Raw genomic sequence first — 22,129 nt, forward strand, 5'->3', positions numbered from 1 at the left:
TTCAAAAGCTTGCAACATGCATTTTTTTGCATTTGGTTGGCCCAATAAAGGATTCTGGATGTTATTCTACTTTACTTACTGATTGTGTATTCCTGCATGGTAGGGGATTGGATAGAATGGCCCTTGTGGTCTCTCCCAACTCTATGTTTCTAGTGTCCTGCTTGCTTGCTTGACTTAGAATGTATGTATCACCAAACTGGCAAATGCTCCATCTATAAGGACAGTTTCTACAATTCCTTGGTTATGAAACATTTTTTCATTGCTTTATATTTTTTGTGCAGATATTAACAGTTTTGACGCAGAACTGAAGTGGATCACATTGTTGACTTTGGGTATGACCAAAAGAAACAGAAAGAATGAAAGAAATTCTGGTTTTATTGTCAACAGAATTCAAACATCTCAATTCCAGAGCAAGCCTTCCTGGACTAGCAGGACGAGAGAAGTGGTATATCCCACCCACCAAACATGAAAGTGAGATGGAGATCAATGTAATAACCTGAAACACAGCATTGTGTGAATTCAGAGCTTGGCACAGTTGTGATATGTGAACTCTCAAATGTCAACGCCCTCTCTTCCCACCCTCCCCTTTTCTTTTTAGAACTGGAGGAGACAACTTTGAAAGTCTATCTTAAGGTCTGTGGATAATTTTCAAGGGCATAATGTTCAGTACCAACTTGTTTCAGATTGATGTGTGTGGGGCAAAAGACTTTGTAAATACAACCAGAAAGGCAGTGCAATCCTAATGCAAAAATGGGTAGGCTGCAAGGGGTTAGGATTATGCATAATCGTCTTCTGCAGGCGGAACCCACTTCTCATCAAAAAGGGGGGAGTTGGTAAAGGGTGAGGGAGAAGCCAAATGAACACCAGATCCAAATTTTTACAGTCCCACAGATACAGACACAATGTTGACACAAAGTTAGGCAAGGAGTGTCATAAGCAATTTCAACACACCAAAGCTGGGAAGGTTTTGGATTTAGCACAATTTCAGCAGACCTAGTTTTGGCTCAGGGCTAATCTGCATTTAATTGTATTTTACCACACATTTGCATCAATGGTTAATTTTCTTCACTTTCTTGCACAAATACACATCTATTCGCATCTGTCCACCCTCCTGCTGCTGAAAATGTACATCCATCCAAATGTAAGCAAAGCACAGATGGCCACAGGTGGGATAATGCGCATTTCTGCGGATACTCTGGTAAAAACTGTGAAGCCTTTTTCTGCTCATTTTTTTTCGTGGGGTGGTCTGCAAAAAGCCTGAACTCCTATGAATTGTGTGTGGCCAGATCACATTCTATTCAACTGGAATGAGGAGTATTTAAATTGTGTAGACAAGCCTTCAGTTGGCCCTTGGCCATCTCAGCCAGTGAGGTCTGCTGGTAGAAAAGATTCGTACTTAAATCTTAACTCCATAGTCCTGATGTACCTTCAAGTTAGGATTGCATTGCTCATTGTGCCCATCTTTATCTGCAACTATAAAAATAGTCAGAGCATTGTCAGGTTAAAAATTTCACAGTCCACTATTGTTTCTTCTCTCTTAAAAGACTCTTAATCCAACACTATTTCTTAATTGGAAACACTGTGAAAAATCCCAGAGAATATAATAATTGAATAGTTACAACCAAATTTAGGAAAATTTGGGACCCTTTCTCAGGGAAGCCCATGGTTCAAGTGTGGGAGAAGCCCCACCACTGCAAGTAAGGACCTGGCCTTGGGTCAAACCATGAATTGCTTGTTCCCCTCCCCTCTTTTCACCTCTAACCGGGAACTTGACAGCACTGGGACTGGCCAAAGGGAGGCCAAGAATAGAGACCCCTTCCTTTAGCCTAGTATTTTCTCAAGCTTTAATCCCCAAGTGTTTCTAGAAAACATCTCCATCCCATCATCCACAGCCAACATGACCAGTGTTGCTGTTGTTGGGTAGTAGTTCAATATCCTTTGTGAGCCCAAGACTGGAAACCACTAAGGCTAAACCCTTCTTTAACTTCAGCCTCATACCCTAGAGAAGATGAATTATTCAGCTTTGCTTGGTTATCAGGATGGATTCCTTTATTGAGGAGACTGCAACTGCAATATCCTGTTTGGCCTTCCCTTGCTTTAGTGAATTAAGTTCTAAGGCTGAGTACAAAGAATGCCTGTTTTCAGGGTCAGTCCAAGAAAATTGGAAACCTCAGAGGACATCCTTTTCCCATGTTGTCCTAAAAAGTACAAAACACCAGGAGAGGAGAGAAGCTTTTGACTCTTTAGATTTCTTAGACTAAATGCCATCAGCTCTACCCAACTTTGCCAAAGGCAACAGACTATGGAAATTGTAGCCCAAAATACTTGGAGGACAGCTACAACTCACTTCTATATCAAGTCATCCTACATAAGCCCATTAGTAGATCTCAGTAGATATTGAACCAAGAATTCTGGAGTATATCCAGCAGGATTTAGCCTCTGTAGCCAAACTCAGTTCTGGCTAGGTGGAAGGAACGCCAGGAGCTCCACTAGGACACCTCCTTACACCAAGAGGCCACAGTGGGTCAAATGTGAGTCTATGCGACACGCTCTAGAAGCTTCCAGGTCAGGCTTATTTGCTGGCCCAAACAATTAGATCAGCCTTCTCTGGCTATAAATAGCCTTCTTTTCAGCTTCCCTGAAATACTATACCACCTATTTTATCCAGTGATGGGGTTTTTTCCAAGGGTTTTGCCTGGGGGGAGGGGGGTAAAATCTGTCTCTTACTGCAACCCAAAATCTGCACATCCAAAAGGTGTAGAGCACCCCCACATCTTGTGTTAAGGAAGTCTTGGTGGTTCTTACACACATGAATACTTAGAAATTGATTGGCACTCTCCCATTTGCTTGCCAGGTCAGAAGTCACAATGCACTTCACTTGTCCCCATCTCTCTTTTTAAACAGTTCTGCCACATGTCAGTGTCTCTGTATGGCATCCACTGTGATCACAAGTCCCCTCTTCTCCCTTGGTCTTAGCCATTCCAAGTCAGCAAGACCCTGAGTCATTGGGTCCTTCTGTTTCTGGGATGGGATCAAGAACAGTTCGACCACGAAAGAGGTCAGGAGAGGCAGCTCCATTCTGCCCAATGCCGCAGGATTGTGCAGCATTGTGTATCTGCCACAACGTGTCAAGTGCTTCTGCCTTTGAGTGTTTGAGCAGGTCAGCTTGGCCCTGTAGATAGAGGAAGAGTTGAAAGAACAAAGTCAGACAGTCAAAAGAAAGAAGACTTGCTCAACAGGCAACTCCAGCATGGAAGTATCTGAACATCTCACCAATTAATTATTCTCCACTGTGAAGCAAGTACCTCTTCCTCTAAATTTTAAAAAATTGGAAGCTAAAAGCAGAGAATATAGCATCCCGCACACCAATAACCTTGTGCCTTCCAGTTTCATGTAAGTCCTCTAAAAGTAATTCAAAAGCTTTCAAGAAGATGCAGCCCAGTGGAAAGGGCATTGTGCTCAGCAAAATGACACTGGAGTGAAGTCTTAAGGCTCATGTGTAGGAAAGGTTGGTTTCCATTCAAAACTTTCTTCTCTGGTCCTGCTATCCCAAATACACACATTCTCCCATGCCCAAACGCATGCTTGTCTGCACACAGCAGGGTTTAAAATGCTACTAGAGTCACAGTCCTGGAACACATAGAGCCATTATAATAAAAGATTAGGATGAGAGAATCTGTGTCTGTAATCCAAAACAGTAACTTTTTCAAATGCTGTCACATTTTCCAAACATGAAACATTTACATTTCAGTGTACTTTTGCTATTACTTTTCTTGGTTTTATTTATAATTTTATTAGCATATTCAGAGGGGTTTTTTAAAAGACAGCAGCTACTACCCACTTGCCCAAGAGTAAGCCCCACTGACTTCCCTGGTACTTATAACCTTTGAGCAGGCATGTCTCCGATTGTGCTATCAGTTTTTGATCTTCCAAAATGCTCTCACACCTGTTCTTCCTTTTAAAAAAGGATGAAATATTCATGAAATAGCACTTAAGAGTAAAAAGCATTTGAAGACAAATTAAAACACAGATTTTGTTTTAAAGTGCTGTCTTTCTGGTTGAGCACCATGTTTATTGCCATCTCTCCGAATCTTTTAATTAGTGGTAAAGCACTTTTTAGCCTATCTTTTTATAGTAAGTTATTAAGTAATTGTGCTCCAGTTCTTAAATTAAAAAGAAATTTAGCACAAATTTAAAATGGAAGTGTTTTTTGATTTATTTTTTTAAATGACATATTCAGATGAATTTCCCCTGTCCTGCCCACATGGCTTTCTGAAACATACCGAGATGGAAACACAGAAAGAAATGCTACATCCCATCCCAAAGATATGGAAAGTCAACTGAAATTCCTCTTGTAGCTTATAACAATAGCTTAAGAGCAAATAGTTGCCCTCCCTTGTTCTACACAGGAAGAACAGTTACTGTTCACACCACAGTTCCCCTTCCTTATGGCCAAAGAGAGGACAAATACCAAACATGGAAATGATTTAGAAGGATGAGACCATGTTGTTCTGTTCCTAAGTGATCTAGAATAAACATCAATGGCCAATGCATCACATCAATGAAAGAAACACAAGCAGTCCCCCTATCAGAGACATGGATTGTTATTACAGAATAATATGAACAACAAGCCATACAGTATAAGATTGGGAGTGTGTAATGCCTGATAAGGGCAAGTGAAGGCCAACCTAGATTATCTCAATGGTATTTAAGTTCTTCCTTTATTGATGTTTTCACATTTGTTCTCCCCTTCTTGATATAGTAAGTTACTCAGTTTTTGATATAAAACTTAAAATTAATTAAAATTAAAAAAATAAAATTCAGTTTTATTCCACGTTTTGGACTCCCCCCAACCAGAAGCAATACAAATCCATTAAAAAAATGAAAAATCAAACATTAATTTTTGGTCTGAACTTATTTCAAAGACTGCTTTACTTAAGGCTATATTTAGCCAGTCTTCTAATGAGCACTGCAATGAAAAACTGATGGGCAAAATCAGTGCTTAGGATAGAATGACAATGTTAGAAATATATCAAAGTGTTTTTAATGGAAATTTTTTTCAATGGAAATTCAAAGCCCTTTAAAACAAGCAACACTCACAAGTCTTTTATACTGGTCTTTTATCATGTATTTTATGCAACATATATTTCTATGCAAATAATCCCCGCTTCCCTGCCCATCTGTTTACAGATGTTCTGTGATGTTTGCTTCTGATCCTTTTCCCAGAGTCATCATGAAAATATACACAGCCCAGGTCTTCTTACTGGATTCCAGGCACACAGATATGAGATTCTCCCAGCCTGAATCCATTGTGTTTTTTCTGAATTCCACCTGTCCTTGAATGCGTAATAAGGCTTTTCCCCATTTTGTTTAAAAAATGCACACATTATTGCATGCATGTTTTAATGGACACATTTTTATTTGCATTTTTCTCACTGATTCAAGCATGTTTGAGCATACTTTTCAAGTGTATACAATTTTAGCTGTACTCATTTTAAAAATCTACATATGATCTTGTGCATATCTTCTTGAAAACACACAAGCCTCACAAATGAACCAGTTTCCAAGATGAACTGTGCTTTGCCTTCCAACAAACCTTGGGAGGGGCAAACTGGATATTCTCATCCCAAAAGGTAAGGAAACAATGGCCTGGTCCAGACCAGTGCTTTGTGCTGGCCTGTCCACACACTAGAGTTGCCTGGGGGCAGAGTGTCCACATGCCTCACAACCCTAATACGTAGTGGCAGCATCATCATGGCTGCCTCCCATCTACATGAAGCCCCAAGGACACTCCTTTTCGGGACCACAGAGAAGCGGCATTTTGCCGCTTCTCCATGGTACCAAAAAGTGCCTCTGGGCTGCCGGTGAGGCTGCCCTGCACCCAACCAGGCAGGAAAAGGAGCGATTGCAGGCCGCCCCTGAAAGGGCAGTCTGTACCGCACCAAAATCTGTTAAGGAAGCATTTCAAAACTCATGGTTAGGAAACAGCAACAGGTGTGCTGGTCCAGAGCGAAGATTTCAATATCCCCTTCTTGCGTGCAAAAGAGCTGTTTGTGAAACAGTTGCCTCTATCTACTGCCCTTCTGTTTCAAAATAAAATAGAAAGCAAGAGCTAAATTATGCATACATCCCTTCTAATCTTGGACAGGGTCAGCCCTAGTTAGTACTTGGATGAGAGACCATGAAAGAATACCAGCTGCTGTGGGCCAGATTCTCAAACTTTTTATCCTTGTGACCTCCTTTACATCTGCATCTGGTTTTTCTACCTCCCCACCTGACATATCAATAACAACATTTTGTCTGTTTAGTGTGTGTATTTTTGTTAACATAAGAGCCAGTGTGGTATAGTGGTTTGAGTATCAGACTGTGACTCTGGAGACTAGGGTCTTCTGAACCCTTGTTTGCCCATGAAACCCACTGGGTGACCCTGGGCAAGTCACATGCTCTCAGCCTCAGAGGATGGCAATGACAAACCCCCTCTGAAGAAATCTGTCAAGAAAACCCCGTTTGCCTTAGGGTCACCATAAGTCGGAACCAACGTAAAGGTATTCAACAGTTTTGTTCACACATTCATGTATACTCATATTTTAACATCTTATAACACCTCCTCGTCCTTCAGGCAGAGACTCCTAGTGCCCTGCTTGCCTTCAGGACAGAAAAGATTTGGGAAGGAAAGGTTAGGGCCTTGAAGTCTTGCACCCCTCCTTGAGCAACTCTTGTGCTGCCCTTGGAGGTTCTGCCCCACAGTTTGAGACCCACTATTCTAGCCTATATTTCAGGGGAAGAAACTGGCAAAACCATATCTGAGGATTCCCTGAATAGGAAAAGCCTATGAAATTCATCAGGTCACCATAAGTAGACAGGAGACTTGAAAGGGCATACATAAACATGCATTGCCCGATAGGTGGCAGTGCTTGCTCAGCCCATGACCAGCTTTCCATGATAGCAACCTGCTTACCCACAGAGCAGCTCTGGAACCATCTAGACCTGTGAATGCACTTAATGAGTTTAGTAATTGCCATTTATTTTCCTAAGTAACATGCACTGACGAATTTAATCAAAACTGGGGTTGTGCTGCATGGGAAATTAGAGCTTAACACATTGCTGTGGTTCAAATGGGCATTTAAGTATACTTCATCACTCAAGATACAAGCTTTGTGCAGGAAGTTTCTATTGCTGTCAACTTTTCTTCCTTTGTCTAATAGTAGTTCCAGAGTTTTAGGGAGAGGTTTTCTTCAGAACTAAAGCAGGAGGACATGAGTTAAACCCTCTCCCTACACACCAAAGACTAATCACCACCCCAATGGTTTTCATTTAAAAGGTAGAAGGATTAGAAATATTAGAAATGCACTCACACATTTAGCATCATGTCTGCCATGAAACTTAACTTTCAGACGTCGATGTTTCAGTCTTCAAGCTCAAAGTTCCATCCATCTGTCTTGACAGGTCTTCTTTTCAGTTCCACCACTATGTGCTTCTGATGAGTGCATTAGCACTCTCCCCATGCTCATGGTACTTTGTATGGTTATTTAAGGGCTTTCTAGTTTTTTGGGTTTTTAAAAAAAGGGATCTCAGGGAAGACATGCAACAGTATATTCATGGTGGTAGTTTGTCTCCTTCATTTATAACATCAGGCTCATCAAATGAATCTGAATGGTGGCAAATTCAGAACATACAAAACGTAATAATTCTTCATATAGTAAGTGGTTGATCAGTGCTACATTTTTATCATCAGATTTGGCTCTCGCTTCCCTTCCCTCCTCACTGGTAAAAAGCAGCAGTAGTGGTCCACTTGGGGCCTGAGAGTAGTTGAAGAGGAGTTTCTGGATGGTCAAAGGGCTAGCAAACAGCCCTCTGAATTTCACTCCAAAAGAGATACATCTGCACATAAGCTGCATTTATATATCACCAACAGATTGTCGGTCTGAATTTAGCTTGGTGGGCAGAAACACAAACAAAGGTGATAACACTTCAAACCAAAACCCACACAGGCACAAAAACTAGTCCACTTCAAAAGGCCACTTCCTGGGCTGTACAAATACAAGAGAGTACTTTACAGTTGCCTTGGGAACCAGGGCTGGCTGGAAAACAAAGTAACTTGAAAATGTTATTTGCAGTAAGAATCCTAGAATTTCCTAGAGTTACTGGCTAGGGGAAAGAACTTTTCCAAGTTTGGGGTTTTGGCATGTCAAGTAAGGTTGGGGTGAAGGTGTCCCGTAACAGAGAAAGAGAGCATCCTCAAATTCCCAGGGATCTCATTAAATTCTGAGAATGCAGCTTGGGATTGTGCAAGTTGCTAGACAAACTTAGGAGCAGTGCAGCAATGTGGTCTCTTTCTAGCTTGCTCCGTGAGTTGTGCCTTCCCAGACAACTGTTCAAGACAGAAACTGCTATGGCCTCCCTATGATAGATCATCCTTGCCCAGTCTAGAAATGCCCCAGGGAATGGAAAAATTACTCTTTTGGACTACAGATCTCAGAATCCTCTCGAAGCCTTTTGAGGCAGACAGTTTGTGTACACTGAGAGATACTTGCACTTCTGTTCTTACTTTTTAAGGGTGAAGTCCTGGCACCAGTATGCTAGCCCTGACAAAAATATCTCACCGTATAATTCACAATATGATACACCAGAGCTGAATTCAGTTTCAGAGAAGGGAGAAGCACTTGCATTCCAGTGGCTTGTTGTTTTTATTGTGTGCTTTCAAATTGTTTCTTATGGCAATCCTAAGGTGAACAGGGTTTTCTGGGGCTGAGAGTGTATGACATATGCAAGGTCACTCAGCAGCTTTCCATGGTCTCTAGAGTCATAGTCCAATGCTCAAACCACTATATCATGCTGGCTATTGTCATGCTGATAGACAGGACCAAAGGCAGAATTCTTTCCCCTTAGGAAATACATATCAACCTTTTCAAAAGGGAAACTGACTTGTGCAAAAGCTGGAAAAGCACTCAGATAGGGTCATGGCAAAGGGACTGTGGATGTGTGGGGAATCTTTGGGTGGGATCCGAAGAGGACAAAATTCAATCCTGGGGTCTGAGGTTTTCCACCACTGTAGTAATGTTCCTTCTAATTACCTTGAGAACAGTGATATTCCAGGCAAAACTCTCTAGCGCTTTCTGCATCTTTCGCCCTTTCAGACCCTCCTTTGTTTCCAAGCGATGTAGCTCCTTGTGAAAACCCATCCCTGGAGAAATGAGAGGGTGGGAGGAGTGCAGAGAGACAAAGTGATGAGTGTCATAAGCCTGTCAACACCTGGCCTATGTGAGACCAATACTGTTTGCTCAAAGTGCTGGTCCAAAGACTGGTCTGCAGCAAATTTCCAGGAAACTATGTGCATATGACAATAATTGGCAAAATATGGTATTGGTCCCTGGCACACTAGTTAAAAATATTATTGGTTTACCACATCAACAGATTGAGAGCTACTGGATTAGACCATCACTTAAGGGTGTAGCAGAGCTCACAAAAGTTATTCTTTCAGACTACAAAAATGGTTAGCTAGAAGATTCTGGGGCTGTACTCCAAAATAAATAAATAAATGCTTTCAAATGCTGTGTTTAGAGACTTGAAAGACATTTCTACATACCCTTATGCAACCCATCCTAGAGGCATACTGAGGCTGTAGTGGAAAAAGATATCTTCCGAGCTCTTGGTTGGGGACATCTCTGGCTGCAGGATGCCAGACATGGTATGAGAGATGTGTGTTTTCATGCCACTGTTCTTTATGATACATTTTTCTCCAGGTTTCTATACAACATTTTTCTGCTTTAAAAAACAGTGTCACTAAGGAAAATAACTATAGAAATCTGGAGAACATGTTGGGATTCTACTGGGATGGACTGCACTAAAAATACAACATAATTTTTTAAAACAATAAAACCATTCAAATACTCACAATACACAATATAACTTATTGTACCAATTCTGTACTACCCTACCCCACCCCACTTCATTCTCTTCTCCATCTAGATCGGTATTCCAACTACAGAACTTACTGGAATGGTCTAACAACAACAACAACAATAATAATACTTTACAGAAGTGATTTACAATTCTTAATTTGACATCTCCCTGCCTTCATCCTTGTGTTTATTGAACAAAGAACTAAGGTTACATTCACAATTCTGCATCTGAGGAAGTAGACTAAGGCTGCTGCCATACTGCCACAGAAATAAAGTCATTTGATACCACTTTAACTAGCATGGCTCAATGATATTAAATTCTAGGAATTGTAGTTTTGTGATATATTTAGCCTTCCCTGTCAGAGAGCTCTTGTGCCACAACAAACTATAAGTCCCAGAATTCCATAGCATTAAGCCATAGAAGTTAAAGTGGTTTCAAGCTGCTTTATTTCTGCAGTATGGCAGCAGCTCTCATCTATGAAGACTTCTGCTACAACTTCTTTCACTGTTAGTCTCAAAGGTCCTGCAAGATCTCTTTGCATACTGATATTCCAGACTAACATGGCTATGGAGTTTATCACACGGGGGAAATCCCATGCAAAAACATGAGTTTAAATTGGAAAAAACCCCGCAAAAACAGTTTGATTTTCACACTACATTATTGTTAAATAGTGTAAACCCAAACGGAAAGTGGAGAGAAAGCAGACAAAAGTCGCTCCTTTTTACTTTCAGAAAATCCCCAAAATGAAAAGGAGCAGTTTTTGTTTACTTTCCATTCGGGTTAACACAAGTTTAAAAATCAATCTGCTTTTGTGGGTTTTTTCTACCTTTTAAATTCTGTTTCTGCACAGGATTTCCCCCATGTGATAAACTCTTGTGTATCTAAACACAACTCTGACCAGTTGCAGTTGACTTGTAGCTGACATATGTATGAAAAATTTTCTGTCCCACCCAGTTCAATAGGGCTGATTCAAAAGTATGTGGGTATGGAAGGGTGGAATGTACAGAGGGAATAAATTAGAAGCCATAAGGACACCTGCACTCTTCAAAGGAAGGAGATGGTGATGGATGTCCTTCAAAATAGTCTGCCAGCACCCACCTGTTTGTTGCACCTGTATAATCTTGGCATGAACAGCATCTGCTGACTCAATTAGCGTCCGGCTTGTCTGGATCATCTGCAATGGAGTTGAAAAGGGACAGAGAGACAGAGTCAGAGAAAAAGTGTAATGGAAGGAGTGGTGACAGACCTTCTGTCAAAGCTCTCCAGCTTTTCCTCATATCCCAGGGCCTGCCACAGGATGTCTACTACCACAGGGAAAGGTTAATTTTTGGTTTTCTAAACCATTGGATTCTAACCTCTCCAATCCTTGACCACTGGATATCTTGAAAGGGGCTTCTGTGGATGAAATTCAAAACATTTGGATGTGCCTGCCACTATCCTACGGTTGTAAAAGTTGCATAAGGAAGCAAGTTGAGAGAAAGAAAATCAACTTATTCAAAATGTGGTTCTGGAAGAGAGTTGCATGGATATCATGGGTTGCTAAAATCAAGTAAATCAAATCTGAAGTCTTCCTAGAAGCCAAAATGACCAAACTGAGGCTATCGTATTTGGGGCATATAATGAAATGATGTGATTTATTAGAAAAGATGGTGCTTGGCACAGGGAGAGACAGTAGGAAAAAAGGATGACCGCATAACAGGTGGGTTGACTCAGTCAAGGCAGCCATAGTCCTCAGTTTGCAGTATCTGAGTAAGGCAATTAGTGACAGGGTGTCTTAGAGGTCTCTCAATCATAGGTTTACCATAAGTTGAAATTGACTTGATGGCAATAATACTACAGCAAATTGCATGGATTTAGTTGCCCCTCTGCTTTCTTATGTGCTTTGAAATCCCAGACGTGGGAAAACTGCCTGGACTGTATTACTTCAGAATGCAAATAGGGGCTCACATGTCTGAATCCTCGTCCATACACAAAACAGCTGTTTATATAGGAAAGAACATTCTCTGACATCTTTACTGTCCTTGACTGGAGGAGGAGGAGGACAACAACAAAAACAATTGGTGATGATGATCTATGGAGGAATATTCAGGCACACATGCCATTCCCACTCCCCAGTCAGGATGGGTATAACCTGATATTTCAGGTGAGAACAAGCTTTCACAGTCACACAGAAAACACTTAAGTTCATATGCCCAGAAATAACAATAAACACATCTTAAAATATAATATATTTATATGTTAAATATAATTTAGGTAAATGCTTCTTGAACAAACTCTGTATCTGAGCTAACAATTAAAAAAAATAACAAAAACAGAGAACATTACAAATGACTGGAGTTGGAGATGGGACTGATGAGAAGGATAGCTACAGACCAGAGGTTAAACCTACAGCAGCTGCCAAGTTTGAATCCCCAGAACTTATTGGACTACAACTCCCACCACTGCCAACCACTGGGCATGCCTGCTGGATGTGATAGGGGCTGTAAACCAAGAACACCTGAGCATTAAAACTACTAAGTTAAAGTCTCAAGACAAATCTCTGGATGTATTGCTTCAGTATTAGGTGGCTTCTATGTGAACCAGCTTGGAAGAATGTACCTGTTTTGGTAACTGCATTGTGTAAGGTTGTCAGATTTTAACAGTTGTGTAGAAAAGGGAAATACAGTAGGTGTTGCTTGTCACACACCCAGGTAACAAGCAACACCTGCTAAAATTTCCTTGTGTATATAGCCTTCTCCAGTTTTCACTCTGTCGAGTGAAATTAAAATTCAAAGTTTTCCATGAACCAAGACTGGGTGGGAAGTTTGTTTTCCCCCTCTATTCACCTTTCCTGCTCAGTCTGTGAACTGCCATTGTGGGGACATGTTTTGCTCACCTGCCAGTGTTTGGCAAATATTCTGAGAAGCCGAAGAGAAGCAAGCCTCCCACGCCTCTTCTAGTGCTGGAGTCCAAGTAAAATATTTTAACCTGGACCAGCTCTCTTCTCAAGAAGAGCTTCAGCAGAATGCCTTCCCATGTCTATGCTTCCTCCCCAGTGGTCTTATTTGATAGCAGCAGTAGTGTTCTGATCCACAGTGGAGTTTTAGTGCTGTCATTTTAATTTCCCACAGTGTCCCAAATATTATGGAAAACTGAAATGGAGGCTTCTGAGTTGATCAGGGAGAAATTGCTCAAAAGAGGCTCAGAGCAGTGCCTCTGTCAGGCATTCCTGGGCTGCTGGAGTCTCTGGAACATAACAGACCAAACCGTACAACAACAGTTCCCAAATGTTGGTCATCCAGATGTTCTGAAGTTTAGCTCCCAGAATTCCTTACGGTTGGCCAAGCTGGCTAAAGCTTCTGGGAGTTGAAGTCCAAAACACATGGAAGACAGAGGTTTGGGGACCATTGTCATATTCTGATGATACCTGAGACAGAGAGTGAATTTTCATAGGAAGTGTGAAATTAAGCCTGGAGAAAAGCTTACCACTCAGATGTTCCTGGACTGCAACTGTCACTGAACTTCTTAGTTATGCTGGCTAGGACTTAAGGGAGTTGTAGTTCAAAAACAGATCTAATTGTATCTCCAGATACCTCCAGAGGGTGCTATTCTTCAATTAAGTAGCATTTGCACTCCTGCAAGTTGCTTAGGTCCCAAAATATCTCTCAATCGCTTCCAGTTTTATCAAATAGGATGGATACAATCTGTGGTGGTTCAGAGGTACATGGAAAACAGTTGTTCACCCAGGACTCAAAGGTTGAGCTGGTCTGACCCTGCATCTCTATGGTGTTAGCCCTATTTGCCTGACACTAGTTGCTGCCTGCGCCTCAGTCACCACTCAATGTCCAAGACCTGGAGGAACAGGAGATATGAACAAGATTCGCCACACAGTCACAGCTGGTTGCACTCACAGTGTCATAGGCAGCAAGCACTTTCCGCAGGAGTTCTGGGACAGGCCCTTGGGCCTCCATGGATGGGTACTCCTCTCCTAGGTTCACGGTGACAGCTGGGAGGCTCTCCTTTTCACTGGGCTGAAGCCACGTGGCCAGTTTTAAGATGCACTGTTTGATGTTGGCTGCTGGTGTTAGGCCACACAATTCTTTGAAGGAGACTAGAGCATTCTGGAAGAAGAAAGAAGGATGAGGAAAAACATCAGTGTTCTAGATCACCATCGAGTTCTTTTTCACCCCCAACATTTCTGACCACTCCCTTATACTATTTGTTATTGTGTGCTATCTAGTCATTTCTGATTTATGTCAACCCTATCATGGAGTTTTCTGAGGCTGAGTGTGTGATTCGTCTAAGTTCACCTGGTGACTTTCTATGGCCAAGCAGGGAATTGAACCCTGACCTTCAGAGTAGTATTCCAATGCTCAAACCACTACACCATGCTGGCTCTCCCCTTCTAGTCTCACATTTATCCAGATCCACTAATTTTGGGTTGGCTTTGGCCTTTACTCTCTCTTTCCTTGGGAAGGATGGTATAATCTCTGACATCACACTGAGTTTCACAAGATGAAGACTATCCATCACTTTCCCTCCCTGACCTCTAGTTTGGGAGAATTATTGGAAAACATTAGGCACAGCAAATCTGCAGACTCCTCCTCATTTTATGTTACAAACAAATAGATGCAATGTGGTCTAGTGACCACAAATAAAGATTGGGCTAGGCATGCTGATGGCACCGAATCTCAGAAACATCTAAATGTTACATTCTCAACTGGGACTTTATGCTCTGCTTAGGCAGGGACCAGAACTCATTACAGAGCATAGCCTTTACATACAATAGGTACAGGCGCAATCCCTGGCACCTGCACTGCACTACTTTGTGCTTGAAACCCTCAAAACATTTTACTATTTACAGTAGGTAATATTGGGCTAGACCATCAACTAATCTGACTTGATATAAAGTAGCTTCCTGTGTCAACCAACCTGCTTCCTTTCCTTATATCCTCCAGGCATTAAACATTCAGACTCATTCCACATGCAGGGCACATTCACTCATTTGCTGCAACTGTTTTTCATGTTCCTCTATAACAGACCCCTCCAAATCAGTGCCTTCCAGATGTCTTGAACCAGCTGCAACCAGCACCATCAGGAACTATGCTGGCTGAAGACACTGGAAATAACAGCATTCACCAGTTCAGAATCAGCTGCTCTGAAACCTCTACTTCCATAGAGATGTTAAGAGTCTCCTTTAAAGCCCAACTAGAGCTTGGAAATGTGACCTTTTCTGGGTAATAACTCCAATAATTCTCCTGCTAGTATCAAAGGGATGTTATCAAAGGGATTCTGAGAGTGTTGGTATGAATCTCAGAAAGGAGAGGGCCATAAGATTTTAACTGGCTTCCGACAGGTTTTTTAGCTTAGTTTGAGACCCAGACCATGCCCCATCTCCAAACCTTTCCAAACCAAATTCAGGAGCCCCATCTCCCACTACCTGGGTACCTGCATGTTCTCCCGTAGGTCTGTGGCCTCTCGCAGTGGCTGAGTGGCAGTGCGGAACACCTCATCAATGGCCTTGATTCCCATGGCCTTGGTGGATGTGTACTCCCGCATGCGGCGTCCCTTGCGCCCTGAGAGCCCCCGGCGGTGAGCTTTGCCTCCCCCCCGCCTGTTGGTGATGGCCACATGGACAAACAAGGTGGCATTGGGAAGGGGCTCGCCAGAGAGGGACTGGAGGGGCACATGGCGGTAGCCCATCTGGAGGCACTCAAAGGGGATGGTGTACTGTGCAATGAACTCATCTCCGATGTAATCATCATCTAGCACCATGAACCGGAGGATGGCCAGCTCAGGAAGGTTAACTTGGAACTCTAAGGTCTCCTCAAAGACTGGGTTATCCCCACTTTGCAACACTGTCTTGGTGCGTTTTTCAGCACAGTCAGCAGGGATACCATGCATTTCAGCACAGACATATGGCTCCACCACGTCACCTTTGGCCCCAGATCCTTTGGGTTTGGGCAGATTCTGGCCACTGATGATCTTGAGGTGCAAAAGTTGGGCTGAGATACCAGGCAAGGTGTCCCTCGTGTTGGCGCTGAAGTAGGACACTTCCTCACGCATAATGGCTGGCCGGAGCACATAGCCACAACCCCCATTTTGGCGGAACCAGCCAGCATTCAGGTCCATCATAAGTCCCGGTGTCTGGTAGTTCATAGCCACCATCTGACAGCCACACTTCCAGAAGTCCTGAGGGTTCATGTTGCTGGCATCGATGCGCATGGGGCTGGGGTAAACCCGTGATAGGAAGCGCTTGTTATAGGCCACAAAATCCTCTGGATCTTCATTGGCATAGCGACCAGCCTCCACCTCACTGAAGGAACAAACCTCCCAATAGCACTGGCCCCGCCGGGAGCCCTCAAAGCCCTGGAAAGTCACTGTCTGGCACAAGCTCACTAGATCTGAGAGCTCACGGCACAAGACCCGCCGGCAGCGGGGCTGCTCCTGGTGCTCATCACTGAGTGGCAGGCCCAGTTCCAAAGTCTCCTCATCATCTGAGACATCCCCCTCACTCGATTGGCAGTTGGGATGCAGCTTCCGGCTTTTGATGAGAATGAATCCCTTGAGTTTTTCTGGTGAGGGAAGATAGACCTCACTGGGGTTGGGGGGTGTCAGATACAGCTTGTCTCCAAAGGTCTTCCTCAGATGTTCAGCCATGACCCTCTGCTGGGCTACACAGCAGTGCACAGAGAGGCATAGAATGAGAGGAAATTCTGAGGCTTCAAAAGCATACTCTGCCACAGCACTCACCACCTTGGAGAAAGCCAGACGGGTCCCAGCACTCACCACTGGCTCTCCAGATGGGCTGTCACATACTACTAGTTCCAAGCTACGGCAACCAGCCTTGAGAGCTGCCACATAGCCCCCAATGTCTGAAGTGGAGCCACCCCAAAAGCAGCTGTCCTCTGCCAGACACGCTCCATGTGCAGAGCTAATGAAGTAGTGGGACAACGGCTGACTCATGTCCTGGCACACTTTGCGATGTTGTGGGTCAAATATGTCACAGTCCGCGGAAAGGAGGTAGCGAGTGAAGCCATCAACAGCCAAATAGCCCTTTTCCTGTCCTTCCTTGGATGGCTCATATTTGCTGATAATTTCCCTGCACATCTGCTCTGTCACCCCTTCCTTGCCCTGCTCTGCTTCTAGAAAGCTCATCAAGTCCTTCAGGCCCATGTATTCCTTGTTGCTGGAAAACTGGACCAAGAGAAAGAAAACCTCTGGCCTGGTGCACAGCTCACAGTAGGCTTCCACAAAGACTTCACAGTTCACCTCCTCCCCAACCCGCTCACTGGCTGCTTTCTGAAGCTCTTTGAACTTTAGCTCAATGGTTGAAACTTTCATGCCAGGGTTGAGGGCTCGGATGAGCTGGACAGCCCGGGAAATTGGGATTCGGCCTTCCTTCTCCAGGTCCGCAATGTCAAAGACAGAGGAGATCCAGGAAGTGCGAGGGTTGTGGTTTCCTGCCTCAGGAGCCTCCTCCAAGGTGTGTTTCCCGTAGGAGGCCAAATATCGCAGACCCATTACCCATGCATTCACCACATCAGCAGAACTGGCCACCAGATCCAAGGACTCATAGTTGTCTCCATAGATGATGGAGAAGGCACATTCATCTGGGAACTGGTCTGAAAGACCGTTGGAGCGCAGCACAGGTGTCTTCTTCCCAACCCGCACCTCCTTTACTGACTTGATCTCAATTTTGGCTTTTTCAGAGTCTTTCTTGGAAGGCTCCCAGTGCATGAAGCGCAAGTCTGGGTCCAGTACAAAGAATCGGCTGTACATGCGGGAATTGGAACGCACTTTCTTCATTTCACAGCCCTCAAGCATGAAGGAAATGCAGGCAGCAGTGCTGCTGAGCTTGCGGTTGCTGGGCATGGTGCTGAAGGAGACGGTCTTCTTCTGCTGCTGCAGGGGACGCTGGCGAGACCCATCCTGCAAAAAAGGAAAAAAGATAGGACAGGGAGACATCAAGGATTGCATCAGGGAGACATCAGGGATTGGTGTGTCCTTAAAAAGAGAAGGCAATGGCAACTGACTAAAGCATGATGATGGGAAGGGAGAAAAGATTTGTCTAGTTCCAAATTTCATTGTCTTCTATGGCTTATTACAGTAGTAACATGGCTCACAAACTAGGATAATGGATGAAAGATCTAAAGGAAAATTATGAGGCAATACATCTTGAGGGATTCTTAAGTTCTCCTTGTTTCTCCATCTTTTCCCAAGTCTTCAAAGAAAAACTTTAGGCCACATCTCTGCAAAAATGATGCTATCTCACTCTCTTTCAGAAGACCTTCTCTTTTGCTGACTCTCCAGAATGAGTCGTGCTTCTTTTTGTTGTGATGGCAAACATACACAGTAGTGAGTTTTACTACATTGCTTTTCTACTGCAATTTCTTTTATTCTAATTGTTTTGCAAGCTACTTTGCTGCTGGTGTTTTTTTTTGAAGGCAAAACTTTTGGTGAAATGTAGGGTTGTTGATTTTTTAATTCTGGCCCCATACAGACAGGCCAAAATAAAGCTGCTTCGGGTCACTTTGGAGGTATGCTGTTTGAATGATGCATACATACTAAGAATCTGGAAATCACACCCAAGCCATGATCCAGTCCTAAGGACTGGAGTGCAGCTTTGGCGCAGCTTCCAGACTTTAGGATGCATGCATCATTTAAACAGCATACCTCCAAAGTGACCCGAAGCAGCTTTTACTTTGGCCTGTCTATATGGGGCCTCTGTTTCATTCAAGAAAACAACCAGAACGTGGAAATGTTATTGCTCCCCAAATCTTCCCGTTTCATAATCATGGCTGGATAATCCAGGGAGCTAGTTTTTAAAAAAAAAAAAAGGGGGGGGAGGGGGAATGAACTGTTCTAAGCTCTCACAAAAGACCAACTAAAGGAGGAAACAGACCCCCACCCCATCATTGACCAGGCTTGACCTATACTCCAAGAGTGTAGGCCAGCCCCCAAGGTGCCCTAGTCAGATAAGACTGAACTGGCTCTGGGAACTCAGATCCCATTCCTGACTGTTAAATATAGTTACATCCGACCATTCTGTTGTTTCCTACTTATTCATCCCCCCATGCTTCCTGATGGTCTCACCAGAAGGTCAAGATGAGATGCTTTGGGGGGATGGGGTGAGAAAAGGATTGAAAGAAGAACAGTACAAAGGATAGAATAAGGGAAAAGAAGCATGTTGTGAATAGATAAATTGCATTGACTGAAGCTTTAGAGAGAAAATGTTTAAAGCTACCCGAATGAGGATGTTCAGGTAATCTGCCTTCTTTTTCCCTATCTCCCTTTCTGCCAGCTTCAGCCATTTCTTTTCCATCTCTTTGACCCTACAAGCATGCAGAAATGAAAGGCTCATTCCTCATATAGTCACTGATCTCTTAAATATGGGACATTGTGTGGAGTGCACATAGGGCTTTAACATTCATATTATTTCATTTCAGATTTATTTTCTTTGTAGTAAGAAGGATTGTCCTGCACAAATGATGCTATCTCACTCTCTTTCAGAAGACCTTCTCTTCCTCTGTCTCTCCAGACTGAGTTGTTCTTTTTGTTGTGATGGCAAATATATAGTGGGTTTTACTGCACTAGTTTTCTACTACATTTTTTTAATTCTAATTTTTTTGCAAGCAACTTTTTCTGCTGCTGTTCTTTAAAACAGTATATACTTGTTTTCCACAGCCAAGTATTTCTTTCTGTCTATGGTCAGATCTACTTTGTTTATTTGGCATATTTTAAACTTGTACTCTGCCTTCGAAAAGGGTTCACAGCAAAAAGAAGAAAATCCAGGAAAAACACATACAAAACAATGCACCTTTTGGTAGGCAGGGGAGATAAAGTACAGTATGATGAAAATTCCAGAGACTCAGGGTGCATCTGCACTGTAGAAATAATGCAGTTTGACACCACTTTAACTGCCATAGCTCCTTAGATAATTAGAAAAAAAAGCTCCACAAGGATGCTGAAAGCAGCCAACCTGTAGTACAGAACATCAAGGTAATGCAACGTATACATATAAAAGTATAGCGTAATTATAAAAGTAACCAAAATGGTAATAGTTAAACCACAGAAGAGGTAGGCAAACAGATCTTGCAGCACCTCTGAAACTAACTGCGCAGAAGAAATGGTAGCATGAGTTTTTGTAGATGTGGTCTACATCCTCAGATGTGAACTGGTGCTCAAGAAGGACCTTTATAATCAGACTGTATGAACAGCCATAGAAATGCAAATCCTGTGGGTGTGGTGATGAGAGAACAGGCTCAATTTTAACAATGGTCACTGAGGGAGAAAGGTGGGAGGAAAGTTTCTGCCTAAGGCCAAAACAAATCTGGAGTTTGTTCAACCCTCTGTTGATGGGCTGGAGTTTGTGAATATATGACCATATGAATGGCGAAGGGAATTTTGGAATGTGGTGTGTGCAGGCTGGAAACCAGAAAGGGGATATTTTAACCAGCTAGGAGTGACCAGTGTTATGTGTGGTGTGCCAGGAAGCCATTGTCATTGTTCAACCCTCTGTTGATGGGCTGGAATTTGTGAATATTGTATATCCTAATTCAGCTCTTTTGCTTTCCAATCATCCTTTGCAGGGTTGGAATGCCCAGGAAAACTGAAGTGTTCTGCAATAGGCTTTTGTGTATTCCCATTCCTAATATCTGATTTATGTCCATTTATCCCCTGGCACAGAGACTTGCCTATACAGAGTGCTGAAGAGCATTGTTTACAAAGGATGGCATATATTAAAGGTCCTTCCTAGGCACCAATTCATTCATCTGAAGAAGTAAACCAAGTCTACAAAAGCTCATGCTACAACTACTTTCTCATAGTTAGTCTCAAAGGTGCAAAAGATCCCTTTACATGTTGACATTCCAGACTAACATGGCTATGTCTCTGAATTTTACCATAAAAATAGTGAAATGTTTAGTTAGTTTGCAATTATGATGTAATGTTATGCTTTAGTTATTGCAGAGAGAAATTAATTATAGGGAACTTGTTGTTTGTAACGTGTTACTTCCAAGCACAACTCTCTTGGAGAAAGTCACTCATGAACACAGTGGGACAGTGTGCTCATGCTTCAGACTTACTGCTAGACTCAGTCAGTGAGCAGTCAACAAGAATCCTTTCATAGCTCAGCGTTCGCCCATTTGCATTTTATATTTCTTTATTTTTTGCTGTTTTCAAAACTTTTTTATTTTGGAAAGGAGAGTAACATATAAATATGAGAGAGAGAGAGAGAGAAGAAGAAGAACAAAGGAGGAAACGCATAAACTGAACAATGAAAGGTCACATGAACAATGCAAGTGAATGATGCTAAAATCTGGTCCTTTCTTTAAATCCCATGAATGAGGTTTGACAACTGCATAACAGAAGCTTCAGCTGAAAGCACATTCAAGCTAAGGTTTACTCAGCATTAGAAAATAAAGCAGAAATACTTATTAATGTTCCCCCACCTCCATTGCTAAATGTATGGCAATGGGTGGGGTAAAACTGGCTTGTCAAAGGAGATTAAAAAGCTTATTAGGAAACATAATTGAAAGGATAAACATAAATTGAAAGGATAAAAAGGTATAACACTAGAAGCAGAAAGAATGTGTAAAAGGCAACCGATTAAAATAAAAGAGATTTAATCAGAAGAGTTTGAGAAGCTCATGTGTGTAGTTGGTCCTAATGCACAACCAACCCCAGGAGGCTAGGGCTAGGTTTGTGTATTAAATTATTGCTATTTGAAATTACAGCCAACCTAAGACACCATTAAAGCCAAAAGAAACAGTATCAGACCTGTCAAGGTGCTTCAGTTTAGCAACCACAAGCACTATTTAGTCCTTCTGTACCATTTTTCACCCTGCTGCCCCCCTTATACATATAGCTAGCCATCTGCATACAAGGGTAAAGACCAACAATCTGTGTCAGAGCAGACCACCATGTAACAATCCCTGGTTATATCAGGTGCATACAGCTCTGTTGTTATACGCAAGGTACTGTTTATTGGGTCTCCTAATCCAAACTGGCATTAGAACCTTTTAGACTTATACCCTGTTAAGAGACTTATTTTAAACCATGGTAAGGGAGGTATACTTTGGGTTCAGTGCTTAACTGGCTGTATGTCATCTAAACAGTCTGCACCAGAACTGAGGATTGGGGCCAGGAGAGGACATATTATTTGGGTCATGCAGACAATCCCTAAAATACCAGAAAGAAATAATGTCAGTTTTCCTTTTTTTAAAATTAAAATTTATTAATATAT

The 22,129-nt window shown here is 42.5% G+C and overlaps 1 protein-coding gene across 1 annotated transcript in view; it reads right to left on the bottom strand.

The window, feature by feature from the left end:
* Positions 1–357: 357 nt before the first annotated feature.
* LOC149309110 (inactive phospholipase C-like protein 2) overlaps positions 358–22,129 on the bottom strand; it is a 41,063-nt gene continuing 19,291 nt past the window's right edge. Inside the window, exons 2-6 of the mRNA XM_089531809.1 lie at positions 15,331–17,814; positions 13,794–14,003; positions 11,002–11,077; positions 9,075–9,184; positions 358–3,172 (exon numbers count right to left, since the gene is read on the bottom strand). Coding sequence (XP_089387935.1) covers positions 2,987–3,172; positions 9,075–9,184; positions 11,002–11,077; positions 13,794–14,003; positions 15,331–17,814 — 3,066 coding nt within the window. The 3' untranslated portion in view covers positions 358–2,986. The remainder of the gene's footprint in view (positions 3,173–9,074; positions 9,185–11,001; positions 11,078–13,793; positions 14,004–15,330; positions 17,815–22,129) is intronic.

Source organism: Sceloporus occidentalis, unplaced genomic scaffold (assembly GCF_023333645.1).
Source record: "Sceloporus occidentalis isolate IW3139 unplaced genomic scaffold, rSceOcc1.0.p SCAF_7, whole genome shotgun sequence".
NCBI classification, from domain to species: Eukaryota; Metazoa; Chordata; class Lepidosauria; order Squamata; family Phrynosomatidae; genus Sceloporus; species Sceloporus occidentalis.